The sequence below is a fragment of the Lagopus leucura genome, unplaced genomic scaffold, assembly GCF_019238085.1.
Source record: "Lagopus leucura isolate 7727_CA_CO unplaced genomic scaffold, USGS_WTPT01 Super-Scaffold_739, whole genome shotgun sequence".
NCBI classification, from domain to species: domain Eukaryota; kingdom Metazoa; phylum Chordata; class Aves; order Galliformes; family Phasianidae; genus Lagopus; species Lagopus leucura.
In genome coordinates, this window is record NW_024962255.1 from 17,814,957 (window position 1) to 17,837,466 (window position 22,510).

The 22,510-nt window shown below is 39.7% G+C and overlaps 1 protein-coding gene across 1 annotated transcript in view; it reads right to left on the minus strand.

The window, feature by feature from the left end:
• The window catches only part of ARHGAP22 (Rho GTPase activating protein 22), a 140,450-nt gene that overhangs the window by 85,889 nt on the left and 32,051 nt on the right, over positions 1-22,510 (minus strand). Inside the window, exons 3-4 of the mRNA XM_042863396.1 lie at positions 22,413-22,500; positions 12,852-12,929 (exon numbers count right to left, since the gene is read on the minus strand). Of these exons, the coding sequence (XP_042719330.1) occupies positions 12,852-12,929; positions 22,413-22,500 (166 nt within the window). The remainder of the gene's footprint in view (positions 1-12,851; positions 12,930-22,412; positions 22,501-22,510) is intronic.

A 22,510-nucleotide genomic window follows, 5' to 3' on the forward strand; every position in this document is an offset into this window, starting at 1 on the left:
CCAAAAGCTTTTCTATACAGTCATAATAGGCTAATTCAAAAGCACTTTTATAGAATAGAAGAATACATTGAAATAAGCAACAAATCATTTACAGTACTTTCAGCAGGAAACAACAGTTTATTTTCTCATTCTCCTACTTACTGTGCAGCTTTCGCCAAGTTACATTTCCTGCCTGTACCGTAAAACTAAGATAATAATAATAAAACTGCATCATTTAGCTTTTCAGTAAGGTGAACCACAAACCAAATCCAGGCCAATAACATAACTTGCAGGGAGATGTAACTTACTCTGAAGTTTATTAACAGAGCCAGGAGGTTTTCTGCCATCTTCTCTGTCCTGGTTAGGTTTCAACCTAGCATGGCAAGCTAAGCTGGCACATCAGATTGAGGCATGGGCAGATTGATTACTCTTCTCCACCGATTCTTTGCAAGTGTTAGATTTAGAATGCAACTTGCAGAAGAGACGAAGAATTGTGGGTGTACTTCCACAAAAGGAAACTGAAATGAAGATTTCTGTTAGCTTTGCAGTATGTTAATATTTGTCAATGTAAGAGAAACTTTAACGAAAGATTCACATAAGCACTAGGAGAAAGTGTCTGCTAGCAGGGCTGCTTGAAGAAGCTGAAGAGAAAACTTGCTTGCATGATGGAACTTTCCATAAGCAGTTTAAGACACAGCTGTCATCTGTCTGAGATGGCCTATATGCACATAATTTGGTCTGAGCAAAGGAGCTGGATAAGATGACCCGTTGAAGCAATTCTTACAGCTCCACATTTCCATATCAGCATTTCATTGTTTACTTGTTTTTAATGCTCACATCAACCACTAAATTTCATACAGACTCTGGCCTTTTCTTTTGCTTGAACTGTTTTGCAAAGACACCCATGGAGACTTCTACATCAGATATTTCAGGTAAAAGCTAGACAATCTAATAAAAATGAAATTTCGTATCTTCTGACCTGCCAGCTGAGGTCAGAATGGCTAGTCAAGGATGGAGAGCTCCTTGCATTCTTGAAGTACAGATCTCTGTAATGCCTTTTTATTTTTTAAGTTAGTATTTTAATGAAATTAACCTCTTGGAATAGAAGTAGCATTATTAGCTTAAAAAAGCCTTTTCTACAGTATATTTAATTACATGTCAGTTTGCACACCTTAGCAAGTCCCAAGAGCAATGAATGCAAGTCCTGCCTGGGGCAGGATAACAGGCTGATAGATCTTACAGGTACACAGATACTGTATTTAAGATAAAAAGAATAGAGAATATAAAATGAGTTAGAGGAGGATCCCATTTCATGCTGTTTAAGACACGTTCCTGTTACAAGTGAGTAATATAGTAATGGGGTGCAGAAGCAATGTCACATCAGGCATCTGGCTTCCTTTAAGAGATCTCCCTCTATGAGAACCTGAAATTAGATCAAGTAACATGACTGTTGACAGTAAATAGGAGCCAGAGGTTGTGTACACAGCAGATGCTATCAGATCTTCAGGTGTTAGCTTCAGTTGTGTACAGATTAAGCACAGCAGGTAGCTCAACCCATAAGGGCAGTTCATTGAAGGGGCACTCAGTCCGCTGGCAAAGGAAAGAAACCTAAGCATCTCAACTAATGTAACAACCACACATTAAAAGTCTCTGCACTGCTACCACTGCTACTCTCCAGGTAACTATGTTCCAGGGTTCCTGTTTTCTACATACAGGTAGTAGTCCATTCTTCTGTTGAAAATCAGCAGCTCTATTTCTGGGTTTGGCCCCATATTTCCTATTCTGCAAGGCTGTATCTTGTGTTAATACACCTTATGCTCATTTCTCATTTTTAGAGGACAGGGTGCAACACAATACAAAGTGACATTTACTTCCCTCAGTAACAATGACAAGTGAAATTAGGGCAGTATTTATGTTATACAAAGACATAAACCATTTTTAAATTGAAATTTGTTTCCAATTTACAGCAATCAAAAGTTATAGAAATACAACTTTTGATTGAAGTTTTTTGTTTGTTTGTTTGTTTTTTTAATTGAAGTGTTTCAACAAAGGAACTACAATCAGTTCTACTTAGCAACAAGACAATTTCTTCCACCACCAGCCCAAAAACTAGACTGCAAATTAAAAGACCAACCTTATGATCAAATCTCTGAAATGCTATCAGGTAATTTCTCTTCTCTTTGGAGCATAAGTAGTAGCGACCGCACAGGTTAGCAGTACTTTTCCATCTACTAACACAGCACCAGATTTGCTGTGTTAGGTGAAAGGTTAATGTTTGCTTTCATTTGACAGACAGAAAAAAAATTATAGACAAGTGTAATAATTGGCCAGATAGATTCAGGATAATATTTCTTTTTTAAAACAAGCCCATTACATTTTTAAACTTCCAAATGATTTTTGATTTTTAGGAAAAACAGCTAAAGAGAAGTCATGTCACACTCTCAGCCTCTCCAAAAAGTACCTTAGTACCTATAGGTACACGGGAAGAGAAGAGAAAAGCAACTTGGGCCTTGTCACACTGGGGAACATCAGCTGTAGATCCACGCAGGTGACATTCTCTGCTCTGCTCACTCAGAGATCCCAATTCGCTTTTTCCTTTGTTCAGTCTTACGTTTTCAGGTAAGATGCAGAATACTCATAAGATTCCCAAGTCCTCTTGGTTACTGTGATTATTGTGCATGCTGATCATCTTAGCAAAGCAAGAACAGACTCATATGCTAACCCAATGCACACCGCTGCCCCAACACACTTTGTGACCAGGGTTATTATGTCCCACCACACAAAGGAAGAAATGTTTCTTGAAGGCAGGCAAAGCAATAAGCACAAAAGCTCATTTATACATATACTTATTTATCTGGGGACTGCACAGCTCTAAAATACTTCAAACTGTGCTATTGCACGCTTCAGATGGCTGAATAGCCTAAGTGTGCATTTGTCAAAACCTTCTTAAGAGTCCTTTGACAACAGGAGCTGGTCTTCTGTTAAAATTTACCTTTTTGTTTACTATGGAGGCTGAAAAGTAATCCAGAAAAGTAAGTTAATACAACAATTCAGACAGGAAAACTTGTTCCTCTGAGAGGAACTCCGAGGTAGTATTATGAATTCTAAGACTACATTTCTGAAGCGTTTCAGTAGCACAGCCTGTAAGATTACATTCTTCCTACAGTTGTTAGGAATGATGTTTCTGAAGGACAGTGTTCTCTAAAAGCCTTGCCATTTTATTCAGGAAATGGAAAGTTACTGAGGGTCTTTTTTTAAGGAAAAAAAAAAAAAAAAAATTCCCTCTTTCTATTCCTTTTACACAAAGCATAATCACCATTTAGGAAGAAAGAAAAAAGCAGCTAGCTTTTGTGTCTTGGTCAAGCACGATTTTCCCAATTATCTCTTTCTCACAAAATGGCAAACACTGCTTGACTGAAAACTTGGTTTTATCTTCTTTCTTTCTGTCTGCTCCTGTTTGGAATTTACTGACTGGCATTTTAAATTTAGCAGTCTGAACTGATGGTCAAATTAAATAAAGTAAATGAAATGTTTGTTTACAGCCATGACTACCTTGCATCACCAAAAATTCACTTAGAAGAAATTTTTGGCTTCAGACCCCAAACTCCTATCTCTAGTAAGAAAAACTGCTGGAGCAAGAAATGCCAAAAAAAGAGATAACAGCACTGAAACATGCAAGCTCAGGTATTAGGAAAGCGTACAGTAATCAACAGCAGCGCATGGAAAACACTTTCCCAGTTTCAGGTTCCAGTCTGGACAGGCACATAGAAGCCAGCAGTCTTACTGGGTAAGGTGGAAACAGGATATTATTTCTAGCTCCATTCCAATCCCTGCCAGCAATCATCATCATTTAGCCACACAGTAAGCCACTGAATCTAAAGGAAAGCATAAAGGAAAAGTCCAGTATTTCTGCCCAGGAATCTAGTACTTCTCAGCCAGGAGGACAACTCTACTACAGCAACAAAAGTGAAACATTTCCTTTGCTAAGCGTTCCCTCTTTCTGGCTGCTCTGATGTTTCTACTCCAGCAACATAACTAAGGTAACTGTTTCAAGGTCTTTAGTTTCCCCTGACCCCAGTCAGAAGGGGAAGAGCTTGGGGGAAGAGAGAGAAAAGACTAACTTAATTCTAGATGTAAACAGAAGTAAATCTCCCCATGCTCCTGTCCCTCTGATAGCTGCAGATAACCAGCTGCTTTCAGGGAGATTGACACTTCATGCCAGTTCTTCTAAGGAATCAGAATCTACTCATCAGTTAGTCCAAACTATGCCCCATGTGCTAAAAACTAATCTAGACAAAAAGCTGACAGGGGAAGCACAAACTCAAAGCATGTTATCAACACCCTGCCCCCAAGCCCCACCTCTCCTCCTGCACCCACCAAAAGGATTCCCCACAGCAGAGTGGGATTAGTCTAAGCTCATGGCCAAGTCATTGCAAAGCACCCCAAATCATCCTCTGAAATCATGTACAAAGACTTGAGTGTAACGACGCCACAGGAACAAGTGAGCAAAAAGAACTTCCACTGAAGCTACAGAAATAAAGGGTAGTAAAAGCCACCTGGTCTTTTACAATCAGACCCAGATATTCTGTACTTTAAGAATTCTAGGAGTATTTCAAAAGTACCTAGAAAATAAACTTACTGATCTTTCAAGGAAAGAGATGAGTTTCAAAATCATATAAAGATGCATTTCGCCTCAATTTAGAATACAGACCACAGCTTTGCACTTCAGGCCTTCCCCCACAGGGACTGAAAACACAGGTTCATTCATTTTACTTTGATCACATTATTGCAAACAGCAAAGTTACAACAAACTTGAGACTTAAGTTTCAGTTAGAGTTCAGTTTCATAATAGACTTCACTAAACGATTTTCAACCTTCTGCATTGGTCAGAATAAACCAGGAGAAAGATTTACACCATCTCAAAGGAGCTGCTTAAAGTAAGCTTTTAAAATAAGATAAAAACAACAAAATGTAAGCTAGACTCGTTAGAAGGCCTCAAAATGTTTTTGTATTACACATTGTGACTTTAGGACATTTAAAACTGAGCATTTCCACTAGGAACAGCCTAACAAAAATCCATCCCAGCCATCCCCATTCTCAGAGAACAACATGGCATGACACACATCAGCAGCTTTGCCCAGTGGCACAAAGCTGACATGAGCATAATTCATTCTTTAGATCCTGAGCTCAGTAGGCTAGCTGAAATACCACTGTAAAAATATTCTTTACAGCTGCTCTCTTTAAAAAACTGTAGAAGGGAATAGAAAAGGAAAGAACATTAGCAAGGAGCCTTACTGCAACATTTACTATTTCTTGAAAAGTAGAACTACTTTCCCTTATGTAAAATACACTTGTTTGGGGAAGAAAAAGGGGGAAAAAAGCAACAACACAATGAATTAAGCGTAAGAATACATCTGGAGACAATACCAAGACTTCCCCCACCCCCTCAGAATGAGCCACTGTGGTCTCGATGTCATCTTTCCAAGGGATTGCCTGAACACCAAGCACAGGGGAAAAGGGTTCTGAGTCCCGCATCATTGCAAGAACAGCGGTCGGCTCAGCTCCGGCCGGGCAGCCCCCCGCCGCCCCTCGTGTCAGCGCTGTGAGTTACCTTCGGGCCGCGGCCCGCAGCCCCCGCAGCAGCACAGCCCCATGGCACGGCACGGCTAGTGGGCTAGCCGGACGCCCCGGGGCTCCCCTCTGCCGCCCATGTTTGTAGCCAGCCCCGGGACAGCCCTCAGCTCCTCTGGCTGATGTGTGAGCCGCGAGAGGAAGAGGTAGCTCTCAGACGGCCGGAGGGCAGCAGCCACTAAATGCCATCCTTCAGAGCGCATAAAAAGATGCTAGGAATGCCGTTTCACCTCTTGGAAAATTATGTCGGCACAGGAAAGGGTTCTATCAATTGCTCCTCCCAGAGTAAACACTTAGCCATGCATCTCTGGCAGCTCTTGCAGATACTGATAGGTACTGAGAGCTGGGGGACCCTGCACCCGCAGAGGTCGATGCTGCTCCAGCAACATTCAGAAGGCAGGTTTAAACACTTTCTTGTAATTGCATTAACTTAACTAAATCACTAGCCACAGAGACAAGATAAGAGTTTTGTTTTGGGATAAGAGAAGAGCAACATGCATAGAACAGATGTTTCCTGGCTCTCTGATCACTCAGTGTTTGTTTTCAGACCCTGCAGCACTTCACTGAAAGCAGCAGGGACACTGTCCAAAAGGAGCAACACCGCTCAGCATTGCAGCCAGGTATGGGGCCTTTTTTGGACTCTCTTGGGCTTTGTTGTAGCCAGAAGCTCACATGCAAAGGGAGCACAGCACTTCAGTCAAGTGTTAAGTTCAGAAGCGATGAGCAAGAGAACCAATGACCCAGTCCCAGGCAAGGCAGGCACTGCAGAAGAGAATGCTCTGAGAGCTGTGAGCAAAGCTTTTTGAGCAACAAAACCCTCTCAATATGCAGTAAGATTTTGAGTTACCTCTGCTAGCATACATAACTCATTGTGTACAGCAGGAGCTGTAGAAAGTAAGTTTTCTGTAATTCTTAGTAATTTGACCTTCTAGATGCATGGTTAATGATGTATGTCTTAGCCTTTAACCGCACATACCAACTTGAGAGTAAGATTTACAAGAACAGGAGCCCAGAGTTCGATGTCTAAATCTTTACTTTGAGTACTGAGCAATTTGGCTGATCTTTCAGAAACATGAAGTACTTAACAAGTCCCTGTGAAATGAATTGGTGCAAACTGAGTTTTTCAAAGTCCTAAGTTCTCCAAAAACAAACAAACAACCCCCAAACCATACACTTGGCACATCATTCCAGCTACAGCTCTCTGTTTTGCTATCTGAAATTTCCAATTTTAAGTTTACAACCCCCTCCCCTTTCCTTCAGAAATATGGCTTCTCCTGGCTTCTACTCTGAAAGGAAAACTGGCTGCTAAACAGTGCTGGACAAGTAATGAACTTTCCTATTTAAGGACCAAGTTAAATGTCTGGAAACCAGAGACAAAGATTTAAGCCAACCACTTCTATTCAGGGGAAAAAAAAAAGAAAAAAAGAATATGCTATTCTATTTCAACAATTCATTCCAGATGTGATATTTGGAGACAAATATTTCTCATGATTCCCAAATCACAGAAGTCAGAACTGTAGCTCTAGAATAGGGCAAATGCTCTTTTTCAAGCTTCAGACATAAGGCAAGGACTACAAAATTTTCATTTTCTCTCAGAACCTCTGTGGCACAAACTGGTCTGAAGAATACAAATACTGGCAATATTTTGAGCCATTAATAATAAAACAAGTGATACTGCACTTCGTAAGGACAGACTGGAGCCAGCCAGTACAGAGTAGTGATGTACCAGTGAAAAGCTGAACATTTATACTTACCTGTGTTGAAAATCCAGGAGAATAAGTGAAGTTAATCAAGTTTTGCCAATATCATTTGATCCACAGATGTATTTATATTATGAACACCCTCACATCAGTAATTCCTAAATCCAAGGATTTAGTAAACTGCTAACAGCTCTCTTTAGTGGAGAAGAGGTTTGTTTTTTTTGTTGTTGTTGTTGTTTTTTTTTTTTTTTTTTTTTTTTTTGAGAGAGAGAGAGAGAGAAAAATCAGATTCAACCCACATTATTCCCTATTTGATTACCAACACATGGTAAATCACAGTACAGGTGGCTTACCAAGTAACTGAGAAAACCCTGTGACTCTCCATTACTGAATCCACAGGCAACAGAAAGGCCAGGGAAGGACTGTACAGGACTGAACTGCAGCAAAATCTAAGTTTTTTTTCATTAAGATGAATAAAAAAGGAAACCACAAGCGAGATGTTTTGTAATGACATAAATCACCAAAGTAGTACAAATTGAAAATCAAAAGCAGAAAATCTATCCTGAGTACTAGATAGGCAACCCATGCTACTGCATATCACCATGCAGGAGAGCTCTGGCTGGATCTGCTTAGGGCAAAGGAGAATAAAGTTTATTAATACTGTTATCTGATTAGAGCACAGTCTATTTGAGGAAAGCGACAGTGCAACTTACTGGGCCATGCTGATGTCTTTGCAGAGATCATAAACCAATCTCCAATCTACAGACAGATTTTGCCTGACAAATAGTGAGCTCCTACTGGGGCAATAGAAAGCATCAATTGCTCCAGTAAAGACCAGAAACTCAACCTAGGATCCTCAATGCAGAGAACAGTTTTGCCAAAATCTAACAAAATGCTGTCCTTCTAACTCCTGATTTATGCCTCTTCATCAGACAAGTGCCAAATTCCCTATTTTACTTCAGAAACATCAAGACTGTGTTTCAAGAAACCCAGAACTGGACTCTCATTTTCAGTTTGAATGAACTTTGTGTGTCAAAATAGTGCTGCATGGTGCAAACACTGTAGCAAAGCACTACTTAGTTGGGTAATTTAATTGTTTGCAGGTATTTTAAGATGCTTTCAAAAAGATTAAGCTTCTGGAATGACTTTTAAATTACAGTTCCATCTAAGCATTTTTAAAGGGATGCATCCACACAAAATTCCTACTCTCCACCGGATCTCAGGAAATTAAGAGTATTTTGGCTATATAACAAAGGTAGAAGAGTGCGTTATGCTCAGCCTTTGTTTGTGTATCTCCTAATATTAAAACTCCCGTGAAGACCTTCTTCATCTCTTTTAAGTACCTAAGACAAGAGATCAGGTATTCAACTATAAGGTGATAATGCTACTTTCCCCATGATTTCTTTCCTCTGTGATCAGAGAAGTCTAAACAATCTTCCAGATCCCATTATCTTTCTGCCTCCAAAAGCTCAATCCTTTAAATACCTGCTTCTAAAGCCTTTAATATAAACTGTGAAAGAAATGCTTTTGCAAATCCCAGTTCTCCAGGTTCGTAAAAGTCTGAAATATAACTTGCTGACAGAAGTATCAGATCTTTGTGGTTTGGAGGTATTTCTAGTTCGCTCCTCCACAAAAGAACAGGAGTTGACACTGTAGATACATCACTAGATGGTATGAGGTAGGTATTGCTTGCAGGTGCAAATTTTGTAACTGCCTCTTCAGAGGTCATACAACACAAGCCCAGTGTGGCTAAAGGAAATAATAGGACACAGTAACGATGAGACACACTATAGGTTTAAAGAAAGTAGTACATTCTTAAAGGACAAAAGTCACCCAACTGGTGAGTCAGCAATAGCATTTCAGAACTTATAACCTGGCCCTATTAGAAGTTTCTAGTCCAGAAAGTTGCAAGATCCTGAATTTATGAAAAAGTTATTCTGATTTGATGTCTATTTCCTTCCTCTTCTCTCTAATCACTGTGCTTCCAAAAGAATTTCTGCATCTGAAGTCATAACAGACAGCTATATATTAATAATCTGCACTGGCATTTTTTCACATTTTTTTCTGTCACTTATGTTTCAAAAGGTGTTTTTCCAGGTTTCCACCTTCTTTATTCCTTCCACCTCTCTGACCTAAAACATGTTGAGATAAAGAAACCCTGTGAGAAAGATGAAAGAGTCTATGAATTCTAATAGACCATCTGGTGTACATGAGAAGCTCACAGCCTCCTAAGTAAATTCAAAACAAATTTTAGGTGCAACTAATAACAAATGAGGAAAGCTTTGTTACAAGTTCCTATATACCTTTCAGTCACACTGCATTAGAGTAAATCCTGTACTTCTAACCCTAACAAGTCCTCTCTTTAGGGTGTCTGCCTCAGAGATATTAGCAAGCTCTTAGGGTTTTGGCATTAAAGCACTGAGGAAGCACAAAAAATCCCCAGTAAGCTCTGCCCATGGACAAAGTCTCCTTTATAATGAATCCTTTGCACCTGCTCCTGGAAAAGCTGATGTCCTTACTGTTCCATTTTTGTTGGTGAAAAGACAGCATGCACTGATTGAAGGAGTATGCTAGGACAGCTCTTGCTGCTGTGCTCTTATTTCTGTCAGTGCAGGTAGGCACACTGGCCAACTTCAACAAATCCTACTCTGTATGACAAATCCTTTCTTACCAGTGTCAATGCATTCATAGTTGTTCCTGGCCAACTCCCCACTATTTGTAGACCACAGGGAAAGAACAGTAAAGCACACAGTTTTAGTGCGAATCACAGTTTAGGTGAGGTTGGCAGGGACCTCTGGGTCCACGTGGTCCTACCCCTATGAAGCAGTGACACCCAGAGCAGGGTGTACAGCACCACACTGAAGCAGCTTCAGAAGACTTCCAAGGAGGAGATTCAACCATCTCTTCAGATAACCTCTTCCAGTGCTCCATCATTTGTATAGTAAAGAAGTGCTTCCTGATGTTCAGATGGAACCTCCTGTGTTTGAGTTTGTATCCACTGCCCCCTGTCCTGGCACTAAGCACCACTGAGAAGAGCCTGGCTCCATCCTGTTGGCACTCTCTCTTCAGGTCTTTACAGAGATTGGTAAGATCCCCCCTCCCAAGTCTGTCTTCAGGCAGTCTCAACTCTATCAGCCTCTCCTAATAAAAGAGATGCCCCCTCCTACAGTAAGAGGATTCTCACATTAGCGTAGCTAGAAATGAATATTAAATCCACAACACTAGACTAAATGAAGCAGCACAGCTTTTATACTATCTTTTACAATGCACAACTCTTCCTCAAGGCCTCACAGATGCTTCCCCTTTTAACATGGTATTCTTTTGATTTCATAGCTCTTCATTATCTTACACACACCCTTCCCAAAGCTTTCACGAGTGTCAGACACCTCCTGATTAAAAGCAGATCCCAGAACTAACAACAGTATTTCATGAGTTCAGCATGATATACAGCATCTCTTTGGTACCAGGTGGGGACAAGGATCTATCAAGATCTTAAGTGGAATTCAGTTAGAAGAGCAGTGGTTTATGGATGTAGAACACTGCTTAATCCTGCAGTTAGAAATGTATCTATCTCCATTGGCTGAGATTCAAAGTCAGACTTTAAAAGAATGTGTGTGCACTAGGCTGCGCACCTGATAGAACAGAGATGGAAAACAAACTATGAGAAAGCAAACAGGCTCCTAAAAGGAACAATTCTATAATTATAAGTAACCTGAACTTTGTCTTTCTAATGAAAGAAATCACAATCATTTCAACTGGAGTGCTTGTAGAAAATTAGGAAGATTACACTTATCAGAACATGCTACACTAAACAGAACATATTCCTGACCCCAGCTGCCTCACTTCTTTTGTTCCACAATACAGTACCTTGAACAGAATCCACTGCAATAGGTACTATAAAGACAGAGGTTTATGAGGAGAAAAAGGCACTAAATTCAACACAGATCAACTACACTTCAGTAAACGTTCTTAGGACTCAACATGTTGATGTTGCTTTAAAAAAAAAATCTTGAATGGTCACAAAAACTGTGTTTCTTCAAGGTCAGGGATTTTACACTTGTTTAGAAACATACTGTTAAAGTAATAAAACCAAAGTAATTTCTAGTAAGGAGTTTAAAGCTTCTTTACTAGCATAGCTCAGTTCTGCTACTTCAATGCTATGTAAAATGGGATTACATTCTTTACGTAATATCAGACACATCCATGCACTCCTCAGAAAAACAATGACAAGCTCATGCATGACTTAACAGGAACCTACACATAGGTCACTAGAAAAAGGAGTTAAAATTACTCCTGGAATAAATATATAGGACAAATGAAACAGTCATACTGCTTAGTAACTAGGTCTCAAGCAAAAGTGTTACAATGCCTCCCCTTTAAGACAAAGATATTTAACCCAAACAACAAGATCTGTTTGAGTTACTCTAATACAGTAGAATTAATTTCTTCACAGCAATCAGGAAAGAGAACTGCTACCTGTGTCTGCAATGCATGTAAAGCCAGTACTCAAGGATCTACAGGATTTATCTGTCAGAAGAGCTTCATCACAAAAAAACAAGCAAACAAAAAGCCACCCACATTCTGGACATGTCAAAGATTTCACATCCATCTCTTTCTGAACAAATTTCTTTAAACATCAAGAATTGACAGAAATAGATATTCCAAAATTTACTGATTTCAAAACACATAATTCCTTGGTTCTCCATCTCCACTTCCCAAGGACACCTTCAAGTATTAAAATTGCACGCATTTCATTTCTAAGCTGATTAATGTCAGCACTTCTCTTTGCTGCCCCAAGGAAACTAAATTGTTCTGCTTGTTTCACACTTTTCCATTCTTCATGTTGCATTAGACCTTGGGAAAGTACGGAGCCTGCATTTCCAGCAGTTCAGGTGTCAGGTGAGTTTGTTACCCTGCAGTAAATTGCACCTTTTTAAGTTTATTCATAAACACTATGCACAAGAGAGACCTTTGTCATTACCTACTCTGACTTCCTGGGTAACACAAGTGAATCTTGGTAATAGGATCAATGTGGAAAGTATTTTGTGGACAATCATGTTGATAGGACCCTACCCAAGGGTAAAACTAAGTACAGACACGTGCATAGCATAAGAATCTGAAAAATTATTTAAAAAGCACATATAAGCACTCCAACACCAAGCCCTTTTCAGTCACCATACATAACCACTACTTTGGAAATGCCTAGAGTAGCATAGGAAGGCTAAGAAAGCTTTTACATGTAACATTACTGTTACTTTTTCATATGGCTACTTTCTCAGTAAAGTATAAATCTAAAGTGTTTCTCCATAGGCAATACATCTTTGCCCTACTTCCTCCTCTTCTCTGTGAGGTTCAGACAGCCCAGCACAAGCTGGTTCACACTGACAGCACACTGGCTATCCCTGTAGCATTTCAGACAAAAACAGAGTGGGTTGCATGTGAATCATCACAGCTGTTTGACATCAGGCCAGCTGCCATTTCCAATTGACATTAGGGCAACATTCACAAACAGCTTCATAAACAAATCAGATAGCAGCTTACCAATTAGATTTCTATTCGGACACTGGAGAAGCATGTTATCAGCCTCGCTGTTCCTTCCCCATTGTGCTATCGCATGGGCTGTGTGAAAAGGAAACATGTTTTATTTTTCTTACCAGAACTATTTGCAGATGGCATTTTTAAGTCAGAATATTACACTGAGCAGTTCAGCCACCAGCACTAACAGCTACCTCAGCAGCAGCAGAAGTGCTGCCTAACAGGTTTGTTATTACATAGTGTGTTCTCAGGTTATGGTTTCATTTCTATTCTTTAGATAAGGAATGTTCTGTAGGTGTCAGAATTCCCTTCTGGAGCACTCTGCGGAACAAACATTCTGGTTTATTTCACCTAGGTGATGTCCAGCCCTGGTTTAGAGACAACCAGCCCTGCTTCTTGCCCTATTTTCAATGAGCATAATGTGACTGAAGCACTGCTCAGAAGAGAGGAAAGAGGATATGGAATAGAGTATGTATATTCTGCGTAGCCTGCACCTGCTGCATACCACAGAAACTCAGATCCACAGCAGCCCAAATCAGGTAGGAAATAGGAGTAAAGTTACAAGTCATTAAACGCTGCATATGTTCCAGTTATTCTGTGATAACAACAGTATGATTGGAGCAGAAATTAAGTTCCCCATCGACAAAATTTTACATTTACAAACTTAAGTGTCTGTCTTTTATTCCTGCTATTCCAAACACAAAAGCAGCATGAACTGCACAACAGACACGTGTATCTGCTGCCAACTTCAGGATCCATAATCATTTAAAAAAATTTTAACTCCCAAGAATCATCATCCACCCCCTCAAAATTCAACTATTTACTTGTACTATCTGAGTTTAAAGAAAGGAAGAAAGAAACAAAGAAACAGGAACCACTCAGCAGAGATGGCGACCCTTAAAAAGTTCAAGTGTAGAAAATCAAAAAGAAAGCAGTCCCAAGGACAACCTATGGAAAAGAGCAAGCAAACATGACTCTCTAGCTCAGATGACTAACAGAAGCCCACAAATTAATCTGAAATACACTTTATCAGTAAAGTTACCTGACTGTTTCAGGCAGCTAGGGAAAAGAATTAACCCATTAAATAGCAAAAGGCAAGTGAGATGAACTTCAAATGAAGGACCCAATACCACATGACTTAGCGTTCAACTCACCTCAACAAGACTATTCAATTGGCAAAACATTTGTGGGTTGGGTTAATATTATTATAATATTATATTAATATTAATATTATTATAATATTAATATAATCTAAGCAGGTTAATATTTTCCTTCTTTGTAGTAATGCTGACCTTTAACACTCATCTTTACTATCTCTAACATTTGTTGTGTTCTATGAACTACATTGCTTATTTGCTTTACTTCATGTTAGTCTGCTGGATATCTTCATCCGAGGCATCCTAAGTATAGCATGAAACACAAAACTCACTCGTCCTTATTACAAAAAGGGAACACAGCTGCTTGTGGTGCAGAACACAGCTGAACATCAAGCAGTACCATCAGAGCACACAAGAGGCAAGACAGCATTGAAGACTTCATTTCCAATTACCAAGAAATACAGGGAAGGGACCATAAAATAGATTGCACTGACAGACTGATATCACATCTTTATGAAACAAAGCTACTCCTGCACTGAAATGCTAAATATATTTATCTCTATACCAACCACATGCTCCTCAGGGCTTAATATATCATCCTTAAGGCAAAATATTCAGATCTTACTCTGGAATTTCACAGGAAGAAGAGCTCAAAATCTTACCTAATTTGCACTAAAAAGCCAACCTGATGGGATTAAAATATGCCTTGCAGGTTCCAGTGACAACATCTTACAGAACCACATCTCTGCATCCAAAGGGCAGCCCTCACAAAATGCTATGCAAACATATCTGACTTTCAGAAATACAATGGGTTAAGGAAAGCTGCTCTACAACAGTTAGAAATTATATCTTAACGATCTCTGCTAGCAGAAAAAGCCATTCGTGAAGCTCCTTTCCTAGAAGGTCACATACTGTTGCAACTGAAGTTGTAAAAAACAGCATTTTTGTTGAAAGCCAGTGCTTGCATTCAAGATATCTAGGTGCTAGTGATTAGAGATCAGATGTAGAGTTTCTCCTGGAGATGCAGATTCCAGGACAGAAGAACTCATATGCTGTCACAGTCCATTTCCAGGATCACTTTAAACTACCCAAGAGCACTGATGGATGTAGGCAATAGATTAGCACACCTAATGAAAGAAAGGCATGAAGCAGAATCTTTGCATGCCAAATGCAAACATAAGCCTTGGGCACTGCATATGGTAAGGGGGAAAAGTAAAAACAATTTACTGGCTGCAGGTGCCTTTTGATACCCTTCAGAATGTTTTCAATTGACAATGCAAGGTAAGCCAAAAAATTCATAACTATCAAAGAGCATCACAGTCCTTGGGGGGGAAGAGGAGCCTAGTAATGCATCTATATGGAAGCCTGGTTGCTGTATTAAGACCTTAAACAGGAATGAGCCACTGCCTTAAGTAGGCAATAGAGTATTGATCTCTGTACACCACTGGACCTAACATAACATTACTGAAATCAGTAAAGATTATACAAATTCAGATGACAAGGTTTCAGTCTTTTTTTTCAGGTTGTCTTTCAAGAAAGATTAATCAATGACATGGTACAGTCAAGTATTCATGGATCAGGAGATTAGTAAGAAGAGATGCCCTGCCTGCAGATTTGAATTGTTAATGTCTAATGTCTTTATGAGTGAAGCCAGGGCCTCCATTAACTTCCACAAATAACAGTTGCTTAACTCAAATCAATTTATACAACAAACCCAGAAACACTGGCAGCCCCTTGGTGCTTCTGCTGATCCTAAATTAAGTTGTCAGGGTCTGGCCAGGCCATGAAAACTATTTTTTGTTTTCAGGCACATAAAATCATTTTAGCTGAGGAGAAAGAGCTGCCCTGAGGAAGACCTTTAGTGTTTTTCAGGCAAATCCCTAAGAAGCAATGCCGTGAGACTTTCGATCAAATTCTTACTTGAATACCCAGGCAGAGGAAGCAAATTCCTATTCATTAAAACTAGAAAGAAAAAAAAAAAAAAAAAAAAGATTAATGTTCCAAAAAAATAAGTTTGTCAGGTTCAGGATGGGGAAAAACTGATAGATACAACAAAATAGCTAGTAAGCCCCAGGTGAGGATGGTTTACCTTCAAGAGTGGAGGCCTAGATCCAAGTGGCTTTTCCATACAGCCATTATTGCACATACCCATACAGCACATGCTTTGCTCTTCCATAAGAAGGAAATCCATCCTAACAGGAAGCAAGCAAAGAATTTGAAATTGAATGCTTTCAAACACTTGATTTTGGCACCTGTGGCTGCAGCTTAGAATCTGCAGTAGCATCTTATAGATCCAAGAAGACTAAGTTGCTCATGGCAGGGCAAACATTTGGAAACGTATGCAATGCTATATTCTGCCTACAGAGCACAGAAATAGCTTCAGGGGATAGACAACATCACTTTCAGAAACTCTCACTTGAGTTGCTTTTGAGGAGACATGAAGAAACAAGGAGAGGCTAATTTCCTCTTACAGAATGAACTCAAATTCAAGTGATGCAGGATATACCAAAACCACTGCAAGTTTCCGAGCACAAGGTAGAAAGAACCAGCACCATCTAGTGCTCAAGAGCTGATGGAGCAAGCAGAGCACACGCTGAAGAATCAAGATTTTGCATTTTTTGTTATGAAAATACAGCATACGTATATTCAAAGGGTCTTTGGCTGCACTCATCTTGCATGTAAGGAGTCCCTGCAGCAGACAAAAGGCCAGCAGATGTATCTGGTATTACAAGTGTACTTGGTATTACCTTGGAGGTCTTAAACCCAAACTGTAAAGTAGTAAAAAGTTTCCAGACTGTCAGGAAAGAAGACGTGCAATTTCACTGTGCTAGGCACTCCATTATAAAGACAGTTCAGAGAAAATATTTTAGCTTTATCCCTCCTTAATAAATGGGAAGTCTAGCTTATATTCCCTAAGATAGTTACCACTTTCAGTGACATAAATATTCTGCCTTCAGTTGCACTCCAGGCTTCCAGAAGAATTAAAGATCAGTAAAGATCAGAATTAAAAGAATTAAAGATCAGCTGCCAGTAACAATGGCAGCTCTGCTGCAGAACTGTCTTCTCCTACAGGTCAGTGCAATGTCATGGATACTTATTGATGTCCATAAGCTTGCTAAGCATTTCCACAAGTGCTCTGCTGAAATAATATCACTTCACTCTTTTCAGTAGGACCTAGAACTACTATTTTTGCTATGCTAAGTGCTGAATACCAGAAACCTAAATAAAGCCCTCTAAAACCAACATCACATATCCAGAGATGCAGTCAGTAGTCCACTGTAGGTTTCAGGAGAAAATATTAATTACCAGCAGCAAACTCAGCTTCCTGCTGATAGTTAGAACTGGAGCATGCATTGATTGATAGAAAATACAGAATGATTCTAAGTGTCTGAATTTCTAATTACTCCTCTAGGCATTTTAATTACACATCTCAACAGGAACTGAGAAAAAAAGGTCACAAAACTAACTTAATTGCTGTTGATCACCTGAGACACAGAATTGTACTGCAGAGCAGTGCTTTACAGGCACCATTCACCCTACTGAGACAAGACAAAAGAGCTGCCACTACAACCACTCCATAACACTGCCAGCAGCTCAACTGCACTCCCTACAGAACATATGGTCAACAATTAAAGTTCCTGTAAGAGTTAGTATTCCCATCTTCCAATTTTGCCTTTATTAATATCTTATTTAATAGTTTAAAAAGGCAGTGAAACAGCTCCTACAAAGAAGTTCCTGGATGAGGCATTTTAAGCCTGCCTACTGGCAGAATACAACAAAGTCCATATTTAAAAGAGTCACTGCTGAATTCAGGTCCCTTTTGAAAAAGGCAGTTTGTTGATATTGAGCTCAGACTTTATAATTAATTGAACAGCATGCCAGAGTACAAAGCTTTGAAAATAACCTTCTAAATGTGAATCAAACATAAGCACCTTTGCTCTGGCTAAGCCTACACGAAGCCCAAGACAAGATTCGGAGACTGAATCATCTGAATGAGAGGGCTGGTAGCATTACTCAAGAGGAGTATAAAGCATATTCCATCAGTCTTTGTTTGATCAACCTCAAGTCCAACTGGTTTCAAAGACTTTCTTTTCCCCCAGTCACAACAGTGGAAGTGAGAAATCAGAGTATATTGGGGAAAAAGCCAAGAGGAAAAGGGACAAGCAAGATCAATCCCTTTAGCAGTGGTTTCCAATGAAATCAAGTTATAATTACCACAATAATGCACTTATTTTTCACGTAAAGCTCTAGCTAAGAGCTGTCACTGTTAGCCTCAGCAAACAGCACTATGGCAAGCTGTTATTAAGAATCAGGAGAGAGTTTATCTGAAAAGCTGCTTTCAATCACAACATGCCAGTTTGTGAAAAGGGCAAACATTCTTCCAAAAATGATGTTAATAAAGTTATTCTAAATTTCAGAGTTAAAAGTGAAGCAAAACCATCTGTCCCACTAAGACCAGTAGTGATGGAAGGTACTCACAGATGACAGATTCAGGGTCCAGGCCTCACTTGGTGGAAGAGAAACTTGGGTTTCCTGCACAGGTGACAATGTTAGTCATTAAGGTATCAGCTTAACTAAGGAAAAATTTTAATGTTTATGCCCCCTCTCATTCTTCATGAGGAGTCTGACTGAATCCATCCTAAAGAGGGAAAAAACCCTTCAACTCATCAAGTTTTCTACAAAGAAAAGCTATTCTTTAGTTAGTTGCTAATAATCCATGCCCTAAAAACAACAATTTTGTCCTACCTTCTGAACTTTTTCACCACTCCCTTGACTATAGAAAACCTTCCCATCTCAGAGAATGATCTCTGATTCTGCACAACTTGTGCATCTCCTCTCTTAATGCTGCAAAGAGCAAATTACTGAAATGAGACAAGCTGTTTGCCACATGGCATTAAAAACATCAACTTTCTAGAAAGTAAAAACCCAGAAGCATTTAAGTCATCAGCACTCCCCTAGGACATTCTCAGATAGTAGCTGCTATGTGTGAAGATCAGCCCCAAATAACTAAACTTTGCACTTGGCCTCAGACCATATAATTTTTTAGAAACACCCCACCACCACATGCTAATGCACCCTGGAACATAAGAGCAATTGCTGAAGTGTCCATGCTTTACTCTGCCATTCCATTTTGAGCTTTATTAGCTGTGGGAGAAGAAAGCATGAACAGGCTAAAAAGGGTCCAGAAATGCACACAGTTTCTCCAGAAGAGAGGATAGAGAGTATTTCTGCCAAAGGAGGCAGTTTAGAAAGTGCTGCCACTTGATACAACACTGGTTTCACTGTAGAACTATTCTACTGTCTCTCACGTCCCGAGTTAACCCTTCTCACAGCTGCACTATACAGCTTATAAATGAACTTGATGAAACATGAATAATACACAATGCCCATCATTAGTTCTTGTTACTCAGCAGAAAATCAATTCAGGCTCTGTTACAGTGCAGGACATGCTGTTAATCTAGTATCTGCACTCTGAGGAAGTAGCACTCGCTGGCAAGAAGATAACACAAAAACATGCAGTAAGCTCCAGGCAACTGCTCTAGTAATAAGAATGCTGAAATGCTAGCTATCAAACACGAAGTAGGTTTTTGGAGGTAGCTGGTGCTACAATCCAAAGTTTGGGACATTTCCTTGTCAGGAACTACAAGATAGATCTCAATCTCTCTCTTTACCAGTTAAGGTGGTATCAGGACACTACAGAAACATTCAGAATACAGGACTGCTCTGAATTTTGTTAAAGCCCTGCATTTCACATGTACTGTAAATTCTCATATCTGTATTTACAGAATATGCTTCTGTTAACAAATCCTCAGCTTAGTTAAAAACACTGAGAGATCTTATCACCTTTTAGAGATTATGTAGTGCCAAGCTTACACTGGGAGGACAGGAACACAATTAAGAAGCAATACGATCATAGTGTCAACACAAGGAAAGATGGGAACTGATGGAAAATAACGTTTTGGGTCCTGCAAGATGATCTGTGCTCCCTTTTCTATCTGGTACCAATTTAAGAACTGTTCACTATGTGGATGTTCTGTGGTCTGGCAAGAAATCATTTCAGAAGACAGGCAAGAAAGAAAATGCATTTATGCCAAAATCAGCCCAGAATAAACGTACTGTGAACAGAATAGGAAACTCTTCAAGCTACATTTTTTCAGTGACATCTGTGCTGAATCACATTCTGCATTGACTGGCTATTTATAGCATTCTTCAATACTTGTTATCTGTGTTGCAAACAAGCTCCCTACAGACATGAATAGATTCATCTCCACTTGGTAGAGAAAACATCTGAATTTTACTGGCAGGACAGCGGTTCACTAAGAGTAAGTAGTTGTTCCTAGAAGCCCAGGGAAGAGCAATGACAAAACTGAACACAAAAGACTGAACACAGATGTCCTGGGTCTCAAAACTATGCTGCCACGTGTTGCTTTTTTCTATCTCTTTGGAGAGCCTTTCTCAAGTAGCCACACAGTACTGTTACTGCCAACACCATTGAAGCAACCACCATTTGTGGCTCATGAGATCTATTTTGCAGCCCACAGAAGTAAAACCTAAAAGGCTAGCAAGAAGTGAAGAATCCCATTTACCCAGTGGCTCTGTTAATTGCCTTTAGTGCCAGAACACATGGACATATTCACAACCAGGAAAATCCAAGTGCTTTCACAGCCCAGTTCACTTTACGGCAAGAATACTACAGTGCACAATCTTTGAGAAATTGTACATAAGATCTGTCACGTTCAAACAATCAATGCCACTCTCAAGGAGATGCCCACATGTAAACAACACTGTGAGCACATTGCCCTACTGATTTGTTTGTAGAGTCCAGCCTATGAAGCTGTGGAACAATATAAAGATAAGGGAGCATTACCAGAGAACATGCAGTGACAAGGAAGAGGAGGAAAAAAAAAAAAAATAAAGTACCTTCTCTCAAAGTAGCTTCTTGTATGTCAAACAGAATGCTCTAACAGTGAGTTATTGTAAACTCTGCCTGTTTGTACAATTGAGAGCATTCCAGTACTATCTAATTGTTCTTGAACTGATTGATACCATGTTGAGTGTACAACACAGACATTTTATGCCCAGCCTGATTACGTGGCAAGAAAACCGCTGCTAGCACACAGCCAAATGCACACCCGCCTCCAAAGCGGTAGTATTTACCCATATGGACAAGCATACCCTGTGTTGTGCATTTATAATGGTTTTGTGATTTTTAGTTTTTGGTATTCCACATCATAACATCATGTGGAGCACTGGGAGTTTAACTATTAATGCTCAAGTTCTGGGTACCTGCCCAGAAGAGAAGAACTACATTCCCCAGGGGACCTTGCGGTCACAGAGAAGAGAAATAACTCCTGGCAACGTGCTCCTGATGCACTCTTTTTTTGTCCGCTTTTCTTTGTTGGCTCTCCTCCCATCTCCATGCTGCTCAACTGGACTGCGCATTTCACCTCAGTGTTATGGCACAGCCTACCCACCTTTCAGACATTCTCTCTCTCATTATATTTGATTTATTAGCTTCAATTCTGATTATATTGTATTATAGTGTGTTATCTTGCATTCTGATAACATATTTAGTAAATTAGTTTGTTTCTCCTCAGATTGTTGCCACAGGTACCAGAAGACAAGCACGTAGAGAGGCACGCCTCTCTCATTCCTCATCTCTAACACTGCTTGCAGTGCAGCAGTTTTCTTCCCTGCAGATCTTACCACCTGCAGCTACTCCCAAAATACACTGCCTCCATATTTAACCACAGGGACAATCTTTACCATGATACAATTATAACTGAATCAAGTGAGAACAATTGCTCCTGGGCTGCAACACAAACTTCAAATATACCTCGCATGTAGGAAGGCAGTGCACAGGAAGTGTTCACAGAGGAGCTAAATTTTTTCAAAAGTTTCGTACAAAATTATGGCAACATAATGGGATTTTCTACCTTAAAAAAAAAAAAAAAAAAATCAAGTTTCCCATTGCAGCCTATTCTCTTAATTTTTTCAGTTCAAAAAACAAATAATACTTTTTTTTTTTTTTTAAACTTTATCAGGATACATTAAAAAGTTACATCCAGACATTGCATGTCTCTTTTCCATAAGCTCTGCGTTCCACAGCAGCATCTGCCACAACCTACAACTGGAAAACCACATTAAAGCGAGAGATCACACAGCACTGCTGGCCAGGAGCCCCCTCAAAACAGAAAAGTACAGGGGTGCAAGGCATTCCAACTGTTTTTCTGAGGTATCACAGCATCAGTTCCATCCAAAAAGAGATACTATCACAACAAATAACTCTATTTGTTATTAATAACTCTATTTGTATAACTCAAGCCCTATTTCTCAATTTCTCTAGGTGATTTGGCTAGTGTATCAGAATGCCCAGAATTCAAGTAAGCCATGCAGCTCTCCTATCACTGATGACAGCTAAAGGGAATACTTAAGGTTACGCAGGAAGTAAAAGGACTTGCTGGCCTACCTGGGGCAATTTCAAATAGATGTTTTCCGGGCTCGTCAGGATTAAGTGGCAGCTCATTCACCTGATTTCCTTGCAGCAGAATGAGACCCTGTAAGGGA